Raw genomic sequence first — 21,341 nt, 5'->3', positions numbered from 1 at the left:
TTTCAATATCTCCTAATTGACTTTGAATTGGCTGTTGAAGTTTATCGATATTATTTACTTTACAGTTTAAATCGACCTGGTCCCTATCTATCTTAGCGGATCGAGTGTTCATAGCGTGCAGCAATGAAAACATGTCGTTTAGCTGTTTCTGTTGTGGGTCATTAATAATTAATCTCTAGTGTCTTGGTAGCTCGTAGAGGGTCCCTGAGTTTCTTCCATATCACTACACAGGAAAAGAATCCCTTTAAAAACAGCCGTACAGTCAGCACTAACAAAAGTGTACCCAGACCAGAGAACACCAAACAGACGTTGTCCGATTTGGTAGCATATAGACAATAGTCGTGACTGATCTAAACTAAAAGACGGATGAAATTGAGCAGCCGTATCACGAAGTTGTTCACACGCCCACTGAAAGGTTCCAGATTGCACCGGCAACTCTTATCGGTGATTGGTGGGGATGACATGGTCGACCCGGATGCCTCGTGGTGCAGGGGCGCGGACCAGCACTGGGGCAACTGGTACCTAACGCTTTCAGTAGAAACATTGGAAAGATAAAATGGCATTCGGCAACACTCGTGTGCATCAAAAGAGGTATAGGCAGGGCGCCAAACTTTAGATATGTTGTAACCTGGACGAAACTACGGACAAAATTGTGACACCCGCATCACAAAGTTGTTTCCACTCTCACTGCACATATGACGAATGGCAGGCGCTCTAGGCGAATCAGTCTTTATGGCTACTCCGTTAACCACATCAACTGAAATCAGCTTGCGAGGCATTTTTAGGTGGCCGTAGACGTTTTTTAGTTTTGGTTGAAGATATTTTTCACGTTTTTGGCAAAAGGCTGCGTCCTTCCTTGACATACCGCGGCAAGCTGTTCTTCAGTCACGGATACTAAGCTGCGCCACAAGATCAGAAAACCTGGAGCGATTCAGATTGCTTATTGACGCCTACTCTAGTAGGCAAGAAGTTTTAAGGGAGGCTATGAGCTGACATGGTATGTAGAGTACAGATCGATCACCTCATATTTTCAACGTGTTTGTACAGAAACAGACTTGCCCCATGGAAGAAACAAAATGCAATGCATAGTGCATGTCTTGATGGTAGCCGCGCTCACTACTAATAATGGCATCAGGTGCGACTTAACCCATTCCATCGCTCTGAAGAAGACGGGTTGGTCCGATTTGATTTCGAATCAAACTTGTCTACTGGAGTTCATACTAAACTTGTCTACCCGGTTAGACCTCCGAAGCTAAAGGGCTTGTCTGGTTTGAGCGTCACAACACACTGGTCCCTCTGTTTTGAGCGACGAACAAGACATGATCAGCATATTTGAGCTCTATACGTAAACGGGAGTACTGTTTGATCTCGGAATAGAAAATCCTGCACCTGGTTCAGCTGTGAACCTCACACTTCCTGCCTAGTTTGAACGAAAACTGTTTGAAGAGCCTCGTTTAAGTCCTCTAGGGGACCGATATAAACATGCTGATACAAACGAATAATATAAGTATGCGACAGCACGCGACAATATTTTCGTATAAAAGCCGGTTTGTCGCGATATTTAATATTTCTATAAATATAGATAAGACAAAATTCGATATCAGATCCCTTATTTGTCGTGATATTGTAATCAAAAACACTGTCAGGGCCTTTCAGTAGTTTTGGACATCATGGAGGGAGCATGTAAGCATGAGACCGTTTTCACGGTGAAGAGGAAAATAGCCTCAAACTCGGGGTACGCAGCGCCCCTCCTCCCTTCTTGTATCTGAGGACGCGGTAGGAACGGAGGCGCAAGGGCATACTACGTAGAAAGCGCACGCACAGCACTACGTTTCTTCCACACAAAAAGCGTCTCGAACAGTCAAAAAGTATCTAAGCTGCTCGGATGATACAACAGCAGGCGGGTGGTGGCTACCTATGCAGGGTTCTACATTTCGTAGCTAGCTTAACCCGGTCCTTTCTTCTTTTTGCCCCTTCATTTCTTCTCATCTCTATCTCCTGCCTGTCCATTCCATTTCCGCCGGCCGCAGTGGTTGCTAAGAACTGCAGCGAGTTTGCAAAATCTTTACATTGTTGTGTAAGTCAACAATAGAATAAAAGCTGGAGACATAGGTTTAACCAAAGATGAGAAAAACAAGAGCGGTGGTATGCGTGACGCTGCAAGCTCTTTACGCTGAAACTCTTTCAATCTACGAAGACGAGTGGCCTTTCAAATTTAACCACCAACCGAAAGTGTTGCGCTTGGCAGCCTTTCAAAAGAGTTTCGAGCGCTTAGTTGGTCGAAAAGTGAAGGGAAAACTGAATACCTGTGAAACAAGCTGCCTGTTGTCAAGAGCATATTATTTCGGTGAGAATTTAGAAGATGTCTCGTGGAGAAGAAAATCTATTGCGTAGCATTCTCCTGAAATTTATTAAGGTATAAATGGAATGCGTGGCCCCTATTGACGAACGACAATCACGCGTGATACATTGGGCACCAACCTGTAAGAAGAGAAACAGCGCTGAAATACTTTTTCCTGAGAACACGTATCCCGCAAGGGTTTGCTGTCGAGAATAAATATGAATGTGAACATGACAGCAAGCGCCAGGTTTTAAAATCTGCGAATATTGCTACAACATATGAGATATAAGGTATCTGGGGAAAAATCACCAGTTAATCTGGTCAGATGTCAACCGGGAGTTTCTTCTGGTCGGATGTCAGCATGACGGCAGGATAAGCCTCAGAGTTCGTGGCCAGCCACATACATTCTAGGATATGAGGTTCCGTCGTCGATGGCAGCACTCTTTTTATGTACTCATATATCAGTGGCTGTGTTATCGTCAAATAGCCAACGTTAGGTACGCTTCAACACCGAATCTCTGTTACCCACAGCGAGGCCTAGGCAAACTAAATATATCCGAAGTGGATAATGGATAACTTCTGAATAGCGCCCCAATAGAGCTGTGACACCCCCACGCAGTAGCCGCTCAAGAAGTAAAAATTACTACATGTATGGACGGTTGGTCCAAAAAATACAGCGCGATTAGCATTGCTCCAAGGAGATAATAAAATGGCGACGTCCGCTTGCTTACATTGCTCAACTGTTACGCTTGCCCTTCTCTGGAAATCATTCACGAATAAAAAACAGATCGAAAGCTGCCCTGCATTACTTCCTTCTCCTTCGCCCTTCGCGGCCTCCTGTAGGCCACCACCTCTCTTTACCAGATCACATACACACAAAATATAGCAAGTTTTATACTCGTCGGAAGAACCGATCAGGTGCATACTTTTCGGCTCTTTCTAATCGAATGTCTTAATTGGTGCTTAAAAGCGTTTTCTTTCTGATGGGTATACTTTCAAAACGCGTAACATTGAAGCCAGAAGCTCTGAAATGCTTAAGCATGCTTCTTTTCTGATTTGCGGAAGCAACCGCACATACCAGCATGATGGTTGCTCTCTACTTAATCGCTAGAATGCGCCAGATGTACAGAATGGCAGCGCTCATGATAAAACGGTGTGTAGATTCAATTTTGCTAACGCCTTGTTTTCTCGATGGCGTGCTGGGCTCTCTCAGCTGGTCATAGTCGCCGTACTTCAGTACTGCGAACATCAACCTGGAAATGTACCGGAAGGAATATGCAATTTAATAAAATTAATTTTTCTCAAAGGCGGTTACAAACCATGCCTCAGCAGCAAAATCGGGAAAGCAACGCATAGCACAAGAGGGCAAATTGGTACCAAGCGTATTAGAGGGGTGCCTAGCGGACACGTTGTTGAGTGTTGGGTGCCTCCTAAGAAACTACGCTGAGTCTGTGCTACCAGCATTTATAAATGTTAAAGAAATAAAAGAAGGAAATTTTTAAATAATGTCAGTCTATCCTTAAAGCACAAATCTTTGGGAGCGCATTTTACAAAGGTCCTACAGCACATAGTTCTTGTCGGGGGCAGGGGGGGGGGGGGAGGGGGGTGATACACTATGCAGCAAGAAAACCTAAACCATGCGTTAGCACTAATCATCATCTTTGCACAGAGGAGATATAAAAACTAAGTGGAAGAGGTCCTAAATTATATTGAGACGGACAGCTGCATTTTGTGGCGCAGGGCGGGATTCTCTGGAAAAAATGAGCTGAATGGACCTATTCGAGTGCTCTCGAGTTCCTGAGATAATGCGTTTCCAAACCATAGTTAGATATTTTAGGACAACACATTTCCTTGGTTTAAAAATAAAATTGTTTCGAAAGATGGCTACTGCGTCTGCACGCTTTTGTAACTCGAATCGCTTCAGCATTCCTTTTGATAAAAGTTCTACAGGCAGACAAGGGGTGGAAAGCAGTATCGTTTGCGGGGAACATAAAACGGCGTTATCTATACTAGTTGGAATAAACAAAGTTTAAATAATACTTTTATAGAATAGTGTATAGGAATTTTTACCTGACTGATTCCGTTCTCCTCAATCAATAATATAGGTTAATCGAAGGTCTAACAGAATCTGTACCGTGAAAACAAGGAGCGAATTAAAGCAATGAATATGTATTATAGTCAAAAGTTATAACAAATGCGCGAAGATGGCCATTGTGAATAAAATACGAAGCACCTATGGAGACGAAATATGTTAAATGTACGGTAATATAGTTCAATACACACGCTATCTTGTGACATTATAATGACATGATATCTAGCTTGCTCAACCTTGAACGTACCACACTCCGTATGATCGAAGACATTGCAAAATGCAAAGTAAAGGCGACACAAGTCAATAGGTGCGTGATTTATCTGGAATGCGATCCCACACAGCTGTATAAAGGCTGCGTAAAAATCACTGCCAACGCGCCATCAGAAAAAAAGGGCGAATAAAGCCAAGCGCCGGTTCTAAAGAATTGCTGCTTTGGAACAATCAGATCAGCTCTACTATCTTCTACAGTTGCCTCACGTGAGTACTTATTTTCTGCTCGTATTATTGCGAAATGCTGAACACTAACTTCCGCTAGGTGCTTGTCTGTTGTCATTGGTCTTTAATAGATTATTTTCGACACTAATTGGCACTGGACGAACGTGTTCTGTGGCAACTTCCCTCTTTGTTGTGGCTGTGAATATTGCGTCCGCCACCTTGCTTTGTGGTGTTGCTGACAAACGGCATGCCTCTTGATGTCATAGGGCTAGGAAGATTGACATTCATTTAAACAAAACAGATGTGGCACATTCTCAAGCATGGCTCCAAAGGCATTATTATTCATTGCTACTGCGCTAGGCAGTTTAGGGTTTAGTAAGAAAATTTGTTGTCCTCTCATCAGTTATAGCCCTTTGAGGTTATGCCCTGCTTCTTTTTCAATCTTGGGTGCGACGCCTCAATAGGAGCAGTACGAGAAACCTTAAAGGGCCACTGTCCAGGGAAGGCCCTTTTAAGCAAAGGAGCCCAGTGTTTCGATCAGGTACCGGAGATAGTCTGTGAAAAATGCTACAGTGACACGCGCGCCGCAAAGCATCGCAAATACAAATCAAAGCTCTCTCATGCTCTCGTTTGGGAAGCCAGCTTCCCCGTTTCCTGCGCTGGCCCGACGGGCCACAGTAATGACGTACGTACCGCGAACGACGTCCATTGGTCCGTCTCGCTGACTGACGGGAGAAGGATGGATGTCGACCGTTCGCTGCGCGCTTTTCCCTCGCCACGGCCAGACTGAATCCAGCGGCGCGCGCTCCCTCCCCCGTTTTTATTTTTTCGCGCTCGCGGAGTGCCACGCCCCACCTCCCGCCAAACGCGGAGGAGGAAGGGGAATTTGTCTTGCGGAGGCTAGGCGACCTCGGGCAGGAGAGTGGAAAACCTTTGCTAGTGAACGGAAGGAGAGAAGCATGACAGAATCGGGTGATTGCGGTGGCTGTAACTGCGTTATTAGTTACTCTTTTCAAAAACATTTTGCGGCCTTGCGTTCTAGGGGTGAAGTCTCACAGTCACCGGAGAAAAAATTATTTTCGACCGGAGGGTGGACAGTGGGCCTTTAAGGGTTAAAATATTGACTCAACATGCCTGACAGTGCAGTAGCAGAGAGTGTTGGCAGCCGGTGGAAAGGAAGGAAGGGGGGCGGTTATTTCCTTTCCTGCTTTTAAAGACGCCGTTGCTATTATCCTTCTGCATTTCGACAGGCTATACTTGTCTGATGCAAGGTATTGCGAGCAGTTCTTTGGTGTAAAGCAATTAGATCCGGGCGCAATCTACTTGGCGCCAGGGTGGTAGTTTCAGGAGCTATAATGTTGAGGAAAAAAAATTTTTAGTGCCCTGCGGTACGTCACTTCCGAGTACATGTAGATAAAAGAAGCGATGACGGCTATTTTCGAGTTCGAGGCTTTTTTCCCTCGGGGCTGCGATTACTTGGAACTTAGCGCGGATACAACGGATGATCTGTACCACACGCGTATTCTTTGTTCGCGCCATTGTTGCAACCGTCACTTCGGCCGCAGAGGGTGCATTTTGCGATGCTCATCAAATCTTCAAATTTCTGCTGCATTCTTTAGAACAGCCCACTCCCCACACGAGGCAGCGGTGGAGCCTCCGCCTGAGCCAGTTGGCAGGCTTGTGCGTTTTTTTTCTTCTTTCAGTGGCAACACTCACAACGTGATTTGTAATGTCTGAAGGACACTGGAATTAGCGTGGTTCGAATCTTCTCACGACAATTTTAAAATCCCAATTTGTAATATTCTCAGATTTAGTCTTTTTGACTTTAGCAGTATGAGATCTATGGGCAGGGGGGTATGACACCATTGTGCCGGCGTTTCACCCCAGCCAACCTGTTATATTTCTTAAACACAGCTGCGTCTTGGGGGAGGTAAACGAAATAAAAAGGTACCAAGTGGTCTAAACTATTCACTCATACCCACTTTTTTGTATTTCCCTTTGTACTCCTTCCTACATTTGTTCTAAGCGATGCGGATTGGTTGTAACACCAAAAACTGAGGCACAAAGTCTGCCATTTGCAAACATTAAATAGTGTTTTCAGTATCCAACCTGGGGTTGCTTCCAGCTATTTTTTTCTCATTGTCATGTGTTTTGTCATCTTCTATATACTGCACTAATCAACGAGAGGGTGCGGGCATGACTTTTTATTTTTCAAAGTGATTAGTTCTAAGATCGACTAGTGTGGATGTCCGCATAAGGCGCACATTCCTTGCCATTGCAAAATTGTTCCATAGTTTCTGTCTACTGTTATATAATTGCGTGCTACCACCGAGAAAATTAGAGGCTTATTTATGACTACGTAAAAAGGAAGCCAACAACCACTGACTTAAATGGAAACAGAATATTCTTTCACCTTGAATAATATTGGTTTGGTATGTGGGGTTTAACGTCCCAAAGCGACTCAGGCTATGAGAGACGCCGTAGTGGAGGACTCTGGAAATTTCGTCCACCTGGGGTTCTTTACGTGCACTGACATCGCACAGCACACGGACGCCTTGCTTTTCACCTCCATCGAAAAGCGGCCGCCGAGGCCGGGACTCGATCCCGTATTCTTGGGAACAGTAGTCAAGCGCCGTAACCACTGCACCACCCTGGCATGAATAATATTGTAGCGTTCTTGATATTACGACTTAAGGCAACGCTACTGCGACCGAACCACAATACACTCGAGCCAGACAGCAACTCCGCTACCACACACTTCTTCGTCCTCCTCCACTCTCAACTCCTCTTCTTCATCCATCTAGTCTGTAACAATATGTATTAACCAATAATAGTGGAGAAAATTGAATACAACTCAAAAGAATATAACCACTTGCCGCCAGTGGGATTCGCACACTGAACTGCGAGTTGAGTATTCGTTGAGCTACAACTGAACTAAGGAGAAAGCTTGTTAAGCTTCTACATTTTAGGTTTCTGAATTGCTTTAACCTACCTTGACTGTTGATCGCTAGAGTCATCCTCCTTTATAGCCGCGGACATGAAACTTACGGTGATATCGCAAGCGTCACATTTGCATAAATACAGTTGGAATGTTGGCAGCTACCTAGTAACACATTTCGGTTTTACCTATGGCGTCAAGGTTGCCCGATTCTGAGCCCTCGTTGAGCTAATCAGCAAATAAAGTGAGGGAAAATGTCAGGCAGAGTTATATGCCTAAGAAAGGATACAACCGCCACAACCTTTCATGAGACCAGCGCCATCAGTGAACAGGTCGGCGTTTTGCTGGAGCAGCATCGGCACGTCCTCCCAGGCTTGCATTAACACGAGAGGCTTCGAATACATGGTCAGCACCTGAATGCGTTCGTCTGTCAATTGTTTTCAGCAGGTCCCGACCGCAAAGACGGGGGCCAATGCAGTCTAAAACAGACTGCATTGTACTGTGGTACCCTCATACGAAACTGGCATGGTCAGTGTACCGAGGAGTGGCAATTTTCCGAGATAGCATAAAAGCTGTACTTCCGACTTTTGCAGCTGTGGCCATCGATGGGAGTGCAGCTGGTAAATGCTTTTGAGAATGATGCAAACAGGGGAGCCAGTATTAATATCCATCATTATTTAGATGCCCTTCTATACAAACGGTTTTCTGATGGTGGGTATGAGAGAGCGCGTGGTGGTCAAGGACCAGATTTGGGAGGCGCTACTAACACTCTTCGGTTTCTGGCGTCTGTGCTGTTAGTGCTAGCGTCCTGCTTGTCTCATTTGCCGAACACATTCGCGCTAAATGCCCCGGCCGTGCACACTTAAAATATTTGCGCTTGATTCGTGGACAAGCCTTTGTATTATGACCATGCTTACCGCAACATTTGCATTGTGGCACGCCCTGCGACTTCGTGCGCGATTCCTATTGGCCAGAGCGCTTTAGCAATCTCGCTTGTTCTTGGTCAGTAAGAATCCCTTGCGAATCGCGTTCAGTGCTCTCTGTGGCAAGGGCAAGAGCCTCGGCTTCTTCGAGATTCAAATTTTTCTTCGCTAACAGCTGCTTTTGAAGATTCTGAGCATAGTTCCAAAATTGCAATTTTGTGCCATATGCCGTATCGCCACAATGAATGCATGTACAGATTCCCCTTCTTGCTGGCAGCGATGGAAGAACTTGACTTTCAGAGCTTTCATTCGGTGCCGGGTCGTAGCAGCTGCTTAACGTCTCCACAACTTCTTTGTAGGTAAGGTCGTTAGGCGTTCGCGGTACTACCTTCCCGTTCAAAATTTCTATTGTCCTTGTTCCAAGCGCCGCTACCAGCAGGGCTCTTTTCTTAGCATCGTCTGCCAGATAATTCGCTTCGAAATATTCTTGAACCTTGACCAGGTACGGCTGCCACTTAACTTTTTCGTCTTCGAATTCTGGTATCCTGTGTGCCATGGCTGATTCTTGGTGGTGGGTTCATTCTGCTTGGCTGTCGTGCTTGGGCGTATTCCTGGCTTCCTTGCTGCCAGGAATCCTCGTCGCCACTGTTGCGTTCTACCGGTCACAGGCCGGCAACTACGCTATGATAACCAGGTAGATTCGCAGAGCGAAAAGACAAAGCTTTATTTCCGGCTCGGAAATTTATAGAGAAGAAAAAAAAAGGAGGGGAAGAAGAAAAGAGGGACCATCTACGCATGCGCTTGTTCTCTGCAGCATGGTTGTCTGCAGCAGTATCTGAGGATCATACACGCTCTAAGTATATCAATTCGCTGGCCGCATCTAGCTGCTCGCTACCTATCACAAACTGCTGCCGCCTTCCGAGGCTGCTGAGCATTGCTTTAGTCATTTGCATAATGAGTTTGGCCTTCCTTTTTGTTAGCTATTATATGTAATTAGTGAATACTTGCAATTCGTCAATAGAGGTACGTATAGCAAGGTAATGATATCACCAACTCTCAGATTTATAGGTATTTGTCAGTACCCTTGTCTCTAACTCTCGAAACAGCACTCAGAATATTTTATCTAGGGAAGAGTTTCAAAGTACTGCATAGGTCATGCCGCCTTGCCTAATTCCCTTCAAAACTGAAATCATTAATGCTTTTTCATAAAGGGCTGTGGTTGTCGTGCAGCCAGTCACTATACTTATCTTCCAGTTCTTTTCGATATGGATAATCTACATGCTGATTTAATATATAGATATACTGAAGAACTACAGGCTGACCTCTTGTATACTACTGGCCCGCAAAGGTGAAAACATATTTCGGAATTCACTTTTTTCACATCTTCCGGCTGGTTCTCGAGTAAACATATAGCAAATTATTCACAAAAAGCAGGACAAATGGCGTTCGTGGTCTAGCTGCTTAATGAATTTGGCTCGCAGTTTCCGTTTTGTAGGTACGAATCCCGGATATCACTTTAATATAAAGTCATATAGCTTCAAAATTCGGCTCCATCTATTTCGCATTGCATGTCCGGCTTTGCTCACCTTTATTCCACGCATGACGTCATGCATGACGTAAGCATTGCGGAATGCTTGAAGGTTTTGCGCCCTTGGTTAGACGCTGTGATGTTAGGATTTTTTTGGCACCAATGATTCTCGACAACGCCAAAGGTTCTGCCGGCTGGTTAGAGACCTCATGCTATCCAAGCCAAACCAACAAGCAGTTACGGGCTCCTTGTTAGAAGCTCGCAATGGCGCATTGAACAGATGGTTAATGGCCGCGTGAATTAATGCTCAGCTGGACCTCACGAATGAAAGGTGTACGGGACACATTGGGGAGGGCGTGTTACTTGGTACAGTTGGAAAAAAAAATATTTTCTTTTCGGGGAAAGCAGTGTTTTGTCTTGTGCATAAATAAGCTGTCATATTCAGACCTTTCTATAAAGTGAAGTCCACGCAATCTCTAAATATAACCTTTCTCCGTAGGGACAGGACTGAACAAATCTATGGCGAAGTTCAAAAACAATGCCGAATCATGTGTGTGACTTACGGACTTTGACTTGTTTGACACATTCAGTAGAAGAAATAGGCGAAGCATGAGCAATATTATCTTAAACGAAAAATTGCTGTAGAGATGACTAATTGTAAGTGACAAAAAACTATCATGAAAAAAAACCTATTAATTGTGTTATCCATACGATCTCTTGCGCACAATACCATATTCCATCTAAAGCTTAAATATGCGTTCATAATTTAAGCCCTGATGACGGCATCGAATATCCACAAACTAGAATGCATGCTACGTAAAGCAGCAAGTTATCTAAAAAGAAATATGGCTGTGTTCTAATTAGTCAATTGATTCAACAATGCGTGTTCCCGCCAATAAGTGAAAGGCATCGCATATTTAAGGTTATTGTTCTTATTTCGGTTAATGACAGGCCATATACAATATTGACACATCACGTAATTTCAGTTTCTTGACAAGTTGCAAAAAAAGACAATGGCATGAAAACAGACTAACGTCTCTAAGCTTAAGAGTTAATTACTTTAAGAATACCTCTGTTCCACGAACCATAATTGACCCGAATAACATCATTAATGACACGATCCCGCAGAAGTCATTAGGTCATTCTTGAATCTTTATCGATATTGTTCGGCTTTTTGTTTTGTTAATTTCTGTATATGCACACACCCTGCTAAGGTCCTGAACAAAGAGCCCAGCGGCATAAATAAATAAATATGTAAATAAATAGGCATATAAAAATGAGTGATGACTTTTGCAAGATTATATTACTTTTTTGTGCTGCCAGCGAAACTGACATAATTTTTCAATAGGGCCTGCAATCCTCAACATTCAAGCGCTTCAAAAACAGATGAGCACTATGAAACTCCTGCAGTGTGGAGCCATTTTACTTTGTACGTGGTTTGTCTACACGGTCGCCATGCGTGAGTGTTGCTTCTTTTCTCAACATATAATTTTATTTCCCTGATAAATTTCTCTCCACTAAGGCTGAAACTACCAAAAACGCGAAGGGGACACTCTCCTTGGGCAACCAGGTTCGCTGACTCGTTCTGATCTATCGCTACTTGGTTCAAGACAGGCTGCAGCGACAGAATGATTAGATCTCTTGGTTTTAATACTATACATTGCTGCCGGAACCAATAGTTTACATTCTTCAAAGTGTAGGGAAAAGGACCGTTAGCAGCATCTCATCTTTCACCTTTGTCGGTAAGCTACTGCACTGAAAAATATCGATTACACGTGCGTTGAGTTATGAATCTAACACAATGCGTATTGATAATGTTTCTAGAACGATCATGCTCTGACTCATTTAAATTTTAAAGCATCGTCTTGTTAATTAGCCCTTAGCGCATAAAGAAAACATAAAAAAAAACATTGCCTAAAATTTTGTTTTGCCATTGGAGTAGTAATGTTTTTACTCTTTATCTTGTACAGCTCGTTGTATTTAAAGAATTGTTCCCATTTTATTTACTTCGTTATTGTCCCCTCTAACTCAGTTCCCTTCTGTGTCCTGTAAGGTACTTTGAATAAATAAATAAATGTTCGTATTGATACATGCGCATTAAAAACTTTTTTTTACCGACACTGCACGGTAATATTTTCTCCAAGCTGATCATAAAAGTTTGCTTTACACGTGCGAAATCGAGGTTCTTAAATATCCTAGGTGAAAGCGTGAACAGATGACGTGGCTACTTTATGGTTTTACCCCGGGATCTCATCTGTTTTCCGTAATTCAATACTAAAGAACATCTTCATTGATTTTTCAGTCTTGTCCTCTAGGGATATTAGCGTTTTCAGTCCTGATTCCGGCACCTAGGACTCCTTGACAAACAACTGGCGTATTTTAATTGGTTTATTTTTTTACGGCTCCTATATGATTTTCTCTCCATCTGACCGCAACCATTTTTGTTCTCTTTTTTGTGCAGCCGTTTTCTTTTTAATGGTTAAAATAAATGAGTGTTTTCGCCCTTGACCGCCGTTGAGCAACCAGTAACTTCACCTAGCACTAACTGCACTAAAAGTATGAAAAGGGTTGCTTTTCCAACCTGATTTCACGCTTCGTTTTTGCTGTGGTGACGTTCATCTTTAGGCTTAAGTTAAACCTTTGGATGATGAAAAAGTGCCTTAAATTATAGTGCCTATTTATTAAAAATCATGATTTCGGCATTGAGAACGGCTTCTTAAAGTCGCTTCGAATTCAATGCCGGTGCAGCCTAACATCTATAATTCACATCTTAAAAAATCTTGCCGCATTCAGTTAACTAATTCAATCAGCCAGAAATTATGGTTAACCATCATTTATTATTTTTGCTTAGGGTTTACTACGAGAGAGGTATATTCTGAAAATGCACATTCGCCTTCTGTCATATTACAAGTTTTTGACAATGTTGGGCACTTTTTCTAAATTTATAATTGTATATATAAATCAAAGAGGCAACCTCTAATACTCGTTATTTTGTGGAAGTAAGTATGAAATATTCAACTCTGCATGGAGTTTTGGGCAATGCAGGGGAAGTGTTTTCTCGGAATATTTGCGGGACAACCAATCCAAAACTATATTTTGGTGTTCGGCATTCTATTCAAATTCAATCTACTCGGTCTGCTTCTTCAGCATTTTATTTTGGACACTCTTTCTGCAACATCAGCCTTAATAGCGCTTGCGTCTGGCCATTACAGCGACCAAATAAATATTTCGTTGAGAAGGGTATTCAGTTTATCTACGTGCTATAACAACAGAGCAAGCCTATTCTCCAGAATTATGCATATAGTAACATTAAAACGTTGCATCGTGCATCATAACTAGAGTGCTTGTAATGTAGCCTGAACCATGCTAAATTATTTACCAAAAATAATGTTTTACTAGGTGTCTAACTGTAAATGTAGCTATACTACAGGCGCGTAACCATGTGGAGTTAAGGCGGCACCAGTTCGCTTTATAACGGAGGGTTCAGCGGAGATGCAACTAGATTCATTTTCAGTATTCTCAACAACTCGTGACTTCATCAGAATACTTTGTAGGAACACCTCTCACGGAAAACACTTTTCATAAGTCAACGCGCTACGCGCCAGAGGATTCAACTCCTCCCCTTCATGCCGGTTACCACCAGCTTTACAGCGTAAAGAAGAAAGAATTCGTCGCCCTGCGCTACGTATTTGAAAACTACCAACGACATTACGTAACATATGTGCACATCTAAACGAAAAATTCAATATTTAGAAGAAAAAGTCAGAACGCCATACACAGCTGCGAAAACCATTCTTGGCGCCCTTTTGTCGACGTCCTCCGCAAAGCCTACACCACTTCTGAAGCAAGCGCCATTAAGACATCGATCAGCAGTAATGCACGCTATATGGTCCTACCCGATCTGCCTTTTGTTATGATTGTTTTTAATGGGTGTATGCGAACTCAGAACTAAGTCGTTTCTACTGTGTGCAAGGCATACTCCTCGCTTTCGGTACTTTCACTTATTTCTGCAACCATCAGATTTTTGGAATGTTTTCAGCTCCATGCTTACATAATTGCACGCTATTAACCTCTAGGATAGACAATATTAGTTGTCATTACTGGATTTAAAATCAGCAGACCTCTTTTCACCTTAGTTGACGCAGAGCTGAAGTATAGATGAAAAAATATTTCTTTGTTTTCTATAATATCAAAAGAAATCAAAAGAATGTAAACTTTCTGAATGCGTGGAAATCATGAGGCTTGGTGACTCCCATTATGGCGAAAGATGAGAGGGAGGGGGGAAAAGCTGGGACCAAATAGCTGTTCGCACAAGTGTGCCACCACCCTGATCGGCATCATGAAAATCACTATCATGGCTTTCCCAATTTTTACTCGCTAAGTAAAAAATGAGCAATGTTTCAACTTGCGTTTTACAACCTACAGCTGCTAGAATTACTTTGCAAAAAGATTTACATACTCCCAATTCTTACAAAATTCTCGCAATTCTTCTTATAACTCAAGTTACCGACATTATAGCGGAAATTAAGTAGAACAAATGGACATGGGCAGGACATGTAGTGCGAAGAGAGGATAACCGATGGTCGCTTAGGGTAACAAACTGGATTCCAAGGGAAGGAAACGTAGCACGGGGTGGCAGAAAGTTAGGTGTGCGGATGAGGTTAAGAAGTTCCCAGGGGTCAAGTGGATGCAGCTAGCACAGAACCGGGTTAATTGGACAAATATGGGAGAGGCCTTCGCCCTGCAGTGGGTATAGTCAGGCTGATGATGATGAATTCTTGCAATGTATTTTAAAAATTGGGAAAAAAGGGATGTAGGACAATTTTTAACCATGTTCGCGAGCAGACGCTCTAAAGTTTCGGTTTGAAAGCTCATTTTCGTGTGTCCTTTTGCTTTGCAGTTGCATGCTCAAAGCAATTTCAAAGTAAGCTGTCCGTAACAAAAAACAGCTCGCGGGCCCATGCATTGTGAATAAAGCTTCATGCTTATACGCAGCGCAAAAATAGCAAGAGCTACAAATTACCTGGCATATCGTGTCACACACGTGTGAGGAAACGCACCGAATTGCACTTACATTTGTAAATTTCAGGACAGGTTTTACCTTCGACAACGAGAGCTATGTGTGAACTATGGACTACAAGGGGCGTGAACAAATACGTGCCTGACAGAAATGACACCAAGCGAACTGAACATTTTCATTCTATTTTTGTTCACTGATTTCCTGACAGGAAAAGCTGAACAAGTGGTTCGACGCCACGGTTTTACCACCGTCTGTGACCGCAACACGCTGCTTTGCTCGCAGCACTCTGTTCCATCATTTAGGAAAAAAACACCGGATTATTAAAGGGAGCAGTGAGAACATGCTCGATCATCATTTGACGTTTTCTGTACGAAGCACAGGCCATCCAGAATACGCCAGAGAGGGCTACTGCTCTGGAATCAGTTTTTTTTTCTATGTTGAGTTTGTCTTCTTGTACGAAAGCAATATTGCAACGTGTTTTCAGCTAATCGGGAACAAACGAGACGCGTTTGCTTCTCGACGCACGAAATTAACTTTAAGCGCTTAACGTACGCGGGCCTAGATGGCTTTACGACAAAAACACAGAAGACTGAGAACACAGAAGACATAGAGCACTGTCAGGCGACCCAAAAATATTAAAGGAACAATGTTTCTCTTCCCCTGTCACTAATAATAACCGGCTTTAACACAGAACACATTAGACTTGTGTGAAGTCCCAGGATAGATTTTTCCCGCACCCCTATATTATATCGCTGGTAACACACAAGACATGCTTTAAGCCGAGCTTTTATAAAGTATAAAAAAAAGCGTCTCTGCCTGAACTCGTAGGCACACGCCGCAACTTACCATTAGAAATGCTCCAGCCGCGACAGTTTTGCCATTGTTTGTAACAGCTACTCAACAGTAGCCGCCATTAAACTGCATGCCACCATCTTACAACTATCTCAGTTAGCTTCGAACCTAGTTAATTGGCCTGATTTGAATGTATAAATCACCTGGCAGCCATCAACCAGTTTGATGATGGCCTGAATCATTCTTTCATCACAGCGTTGTATTAGCACAATGGGCAGCTTATCCTCTAGAATCCGGATATGAACTCCATGTTGTACGGTCTCAGGAAAATACAAGAAACGGCGGACAGAATTTTATTACAGTGTGCATTATGCGTTCACAGATCTTGAGGGTAATTCACACGTTCGGCTTGCAGATGTTATGTGGCTATTGCGGTCGACAAGGCAGGACGTTTTGGTCGAAAAGAGACAGTTGGAGACAAGTCGCATGCTGCTTCATTTTGTAGTTGTATGAGTCCTTCTCGAAAAGCGCTAAGCAGAGGCGAAACTGAGGTCCCCGGAGATGGTTATACATCAGGCATCGTGTTACTAGTGAGCAGTGAACGTCGACAAGCCTCTTTCGGATCAATGAAATTCACGGAAAAGAACAGCCCGTCACCCTTGTGAGCAACTGTTGCGGCACACGGCGTGATATTATGATGAACAGAAACTGTAAATGGGCCTATTGTGTGGTATGTAGTGAAAGTGATGCGTAAATAGCAGCTGCATGCATATTGTTATGGATACTCTTTGAGTTATATAGCATCTTCCAAAAGCATGCACCTATCAACAGTATATAGCGAGTTTATAAACTAAAAGGCTCTTAAATAAAATTGAAAGCTATTGCAGAACAGTCTTGCTTCAGCAGACAAAACCCGTTTCTGTCATCACGCTTGAAATGCAATTCAGAATAATTATATTTTACGCCCATTGCCTGAATGTATTCATTAGACGTAATTTGGATGTGTGCACAAGGAGCTCGTTGCGTAAGAATTTGTTTGAAATAAAATTTATATCATGTATACTTTGTAGAAATGTAGGACAATGTAAATAAATAAGAGCTATATAGGTAAGGACATAGTTTGGTCAATTTGCTTGGTAGTTAGAATCGATCCAAGAGTCTTCGAATCGGAAGGCGTGCTGTTCACCTATTGTTCACGAAGGCTCTTTGGCTCAAGCAGAATACAGATGTACTTATTGAATGCATGGCACGAGTAAGATCCAATAATGCGATTTCGTTCTACTCCTAAAAGCGAGTTGTACGCCCTAGAAATCAAGTATCAATTATTTTCTTGGTCGTCTATATTTTTAACTGCCTTCTGTCTGCCCACGCTAGATGCTACAGACCAAACCTAGCCACCTCTTTCCTCCTCTCTGCATCGCCAGTCAGAACTTATCGTGAGGACCCGTAGAAGCCAAATGCAACAAAGCAACACTTGTATTGCGGCGCAGAAAACAGACGGTGATTTTGTAGTGACACATATCTACATATAAGAGCATCCCTCACTTCATATTTCTTTGGCAACAATCTTTTTCGTTTGCTTTATTTATATGAATGATGCAAAATATTGAAAAGTATTCATGCATACTTCAGTTAGTTAATCTAGGTATAACACGTATTAAACCGCAAATACAGAAGTACAATTATGTTGACCCGCTGTTCGGTAATTTTATGAAAAATGAAATGTTATTGCAAGTTTACTTCGAGATTATTTAATAAAAGCCGTATGTTTTCAACCTTTCTCCGGATATTGTCAAATTGCTTGCATAGCATGCAACGATATGGTGTTAATGTTTCAGACATATAAGCAGCTATCATTTCCTTTGCTCTCTTTATATGATACAATGTCTTGGTTTGAAGCAGTGGCCGAAGATGCGCAGGAAAGGGAAAAAGGTAAGCCTGCTGCAAAAAATTTGTTTTCAACTTTATTTCTTAGACAAAATTCAACAGCTATTCTATAGAAACTCATCCAACGTCTTGTTACTTTGTGTCGATGAATTCGTATATAAATAATCGATTATTTTGCAGTTTCTTGCTGAAAATGTATTTCAAGATCCATTTTCTCGAAATCCTGCAAAAGCTAATTGGAAGTAAAACATATCGTACCCGAAGGAATAGAATATGAACTCATTTTGAGGTGCTTATTTGCGAACCATTGTACATTTACTTTTACCTTCCATAGCCCCACCGACAGAAGTAAAATCGCAGCTTAGTGCAGAGGTGAGTGTACAATTATTCCTTTCATAATTTTTGTTGAAGCTTTAACGAAATGAAATATTCACACTTTTCTACATGGAAGAGCTCCTCGTACCACATGTTGTAAAGTTGTAAAAAGGGCGAGGCCTCTGTTAATAACAGCAGAAGCGCGTGAAAATGTTCAGCTAATAACTCAATGCAGACAGCTGCGGCTCGGCATCTCAGGCTTTCTAACGCTTTATATATTTCATTTTGTATACTACTCAACGAATCCAGGCCGTGTTAACGACGCACGACTCCAACTGCTCTGCATCTTTCAACATACAAGCCGGCTGCTACCATAACGATACAGAACGATATTCCTCCCCGACTGACGGCCTAGCTAAAAACATGCGAGCCCTAGGGGGCTGTCGTCTAAGATACATTCATTAGATATGCAGCGTAAGCGCGACTCCAGAAGCGCTTCTTTTATACTCTTGTCTCATCCTCTCCCCTACTGAAATAAATGGCACTCTGAACCTCAGCAGCTATTATGAGAAGTTTCTTTTGTCGCAGAGTTACACGCAGAAAATAATACTAACACCCAGAAATATAATTCAGGATGTGCGCAATTCGAGGTCTCTACGAGAACATTTGCAGCACTCCCAGTCGCCATATCTAGAATTTCAAACATTAAAGAGCAAGAATTGGCTTACATTTATTCAGCGCTACCTCCTACATGGTCCGTTGTGGTAGACGCGATGACTCAAGAGTGCTAGATTGAGAAATCGTCTCAAACCAAAAACGAAATGCTAAAATTACATGGTAGCAAATTGATTGGTATAACTTTGCACACAGACTGATCCTGAAAGTTCGGGGTGCCGCACTGACGTAATTACTATCAGGAAGGTAACATTGATAACTCACACATAGTCCTGAAAACAACTAATGAAGGCATGCCCAATACCTGGTAAGGAAGACTGTGGGCGATGAGTAAATGGGTAACGAAAATACACAGTGTAATTTACGCTATGCGCTTTACGCAGTATGGAGCAGAGAAACACTGCCCATATTCCTAGACATTACAGTGGATTACACGGCCAGTGACAGCAGTAACGGATCGCCACCGGTTCTGTTTGCTATTGGATAAAAACAATTTATTTAAAGCCGTATTATTAAAGATGACTCACCTCTACTACAGAATAGCTGAATGCGCTACAGTTATTTCGTGAATGCTGACAAGCCTATAGTAGGCTGCCACTAGCCACCCAAGTAGATGAGCATGACCCTTGGAGGCGCTTCAAGAACGGGAATTAAAAGTTTACCTTCCCAAAACATAAAACTGCGACTTCAATGCAAGAAGCCTTATTAGAGGGAGCTGACTTTTCGTTCGAGCTGAAGCGAAAACAAGATGGCGGTGGGGGGGAGGGGGAGTCAATAGAAGCTTCAACGCAAATTGCATGATGCCTCCCGTTGTCGTGCCCACTTGCTACAAGTATGACATGTATTCGCTTCTAAGATAGTTTAGCCTCTAATCCGTCAATTTAAGCTCAAGTTGTCGCACACATAATAATTAGAATACAGCCTTAATCGACCCAGTTACGTGACACACCGCTCGAAATACGTACGCTATGCTTTTGGCAGCCATATAGAAGTTCCATTATGCCATTTGTCGGGAGTGTCATTGTAATCCTCCAAGTGGCCTGGAAAAATTTGTTTATATCTCAACCACCCCCCTGAAAATAAAACTCTACGAGGCGGCTCTTCCAGTTCCATATGGTATTTTGACGTCATGATAGCCGCAAGCAAAGTGCATGGTTAAGTGACCTTCGGATTACTTGATGCCAGAGCCAAGCCTAGGATTCTCCGCCACAAGAGCAAAATGCCGAATAGTGTCCAGAACCGAACCTGTAACGCTATCGCATAAGAAATGTATTGGACATTTTTCCGCTCATCATAGGGGCGTAATAGCTGAGCGTGCCAGAGCGCGGCAGAAACGTAGGTGGGTGGATGTGGTTAAGAGTTCACAGTGGTCAATTAGATGCAGCTCACACAAGAGCGGGTTATTTGGAGTAATAAGGAAGAGGCTTCCACCCTGCGATGGGTATAGGCTGGTTAATGATAATTATGATGAGCAATGAATTGATACTCTACAAGCAAGTTTAGATGGTCTGGTTACAGGAAAGGCATATTGCAAGCAGTGAATCATTGTGCTCCTTTCTGCCGACATTGAGACCGATATCAAAAGCTTCGTCTGCCTTTTACGCCGACAGTGATGGCTCAGCTGAGACATGATGCTGTAACATGGTACTTATTTTCGAGGCATCCATCCAGTGGCTCTATGTACGCTATCTTTAAACCTTACAGGTAATGACTTTGGTCGCAAAACATTGGAACCTGATCCCAATATTCCGCATTCTCGAAAGGCCGACGGCCCGTCCTCTGCTTCCATGCTCAGTCCTCTACTCAAAAGCTATGACACGTACAGCCTTCGGTAAAAATTAGAGCCTAGGGGGCCTACTTCGCAGCCATTAAATGTGGCTCGTAATACATTCCTTGGTTTCCAAACTTACTCAAGGCAAGATGATTTTTTGTCCTATCCTCGCCAATGGCTAGGACTTCCACGATTGTTTAAGAAGTTATATTATACGGCTTAAAAGCAAGCCCTGTGGGTTTGCCTTTAGGCAGTATATTATACTTCTCTTTTGACAAGGCTGTACATCCTAGGAGCGTTGCCTTTGCCACCAAATCCGTGCCACATTGTTGGAATCTAAAAAGGTGGGCGACATTTTGAAAGGAGTGCAGATGACACAAGAGCTCTGATATTGTCTATTCCGCCAATAAGGAGTGCCGCGGCATTCAGGAACTCAACAGCAAACGCATATTCAGCACTTCCTTCAGCTTCCGCATGCGGCAACCACGTCTTGATGTTTGGTCGATTTGGCTTCAGGCTGCTGACCCTTAAGGAGACGAAAGATTCGATTAAGAAACGCCGAAGTATGATAACTTCCAACATCACAGATCGGATAGAACTGGCGAGATATCAAAGCAAATAGAC

At 42.9% G+C, this 21,341-nt stretch overlaps 1 protein-coding gene across 1 annotated transcript in view; it reads left to right on the top strand.

Moving 5' to 3' along the window:
• The window catches only part of LOC146195949 (uncharacterized), a 48,693-nt gene that overhangs the window by 18,156 nt on the left and 9,196 nt on the right, over nucleotides 1-21,341 (top strand). The window contains exons 2-4 of the mRNA XM_084596304.1: nucleotides 11,606-11,716; nucleotides 17,972-18,001; nucleotides 18,291-18,328. Coding sequence (XP_084452430.1) covers nucleotides 11,644-11,716; nucleotides 17,972-18,001; nucleotides 18,291-18,328 — 141 coding nt within the window. The 5' untranslated portion in view covers nucleotides 11,606-11,643. The remainder of the gene's footprint in view (nucleotides 1-11,605; nucleotides 11,717-17,971; nucleotides 18,002-18,290; nucleotides 18,329-21,341) is intronic.

This window comes from Amblyomma maculatum, chromosome 3 (genome assembly GCF_055883805.1).
Source record: "Amblyomma maculatum isolate TAMU_Amacu chromosome 3, ASM5588380v1, whole genome shotgun sequence".
In the NCBI taxonomy this organism is placed as follows: domain Eukaryota; kingdom Metazoa; phylum Arthropoda; class Arachnida; order Ixodida; family Ixodidae; genus Amblyomma; species Amblyomma maculatum.
This window is presented reverse-complemented; position numbering and strand designations above follow the sequence as displayed.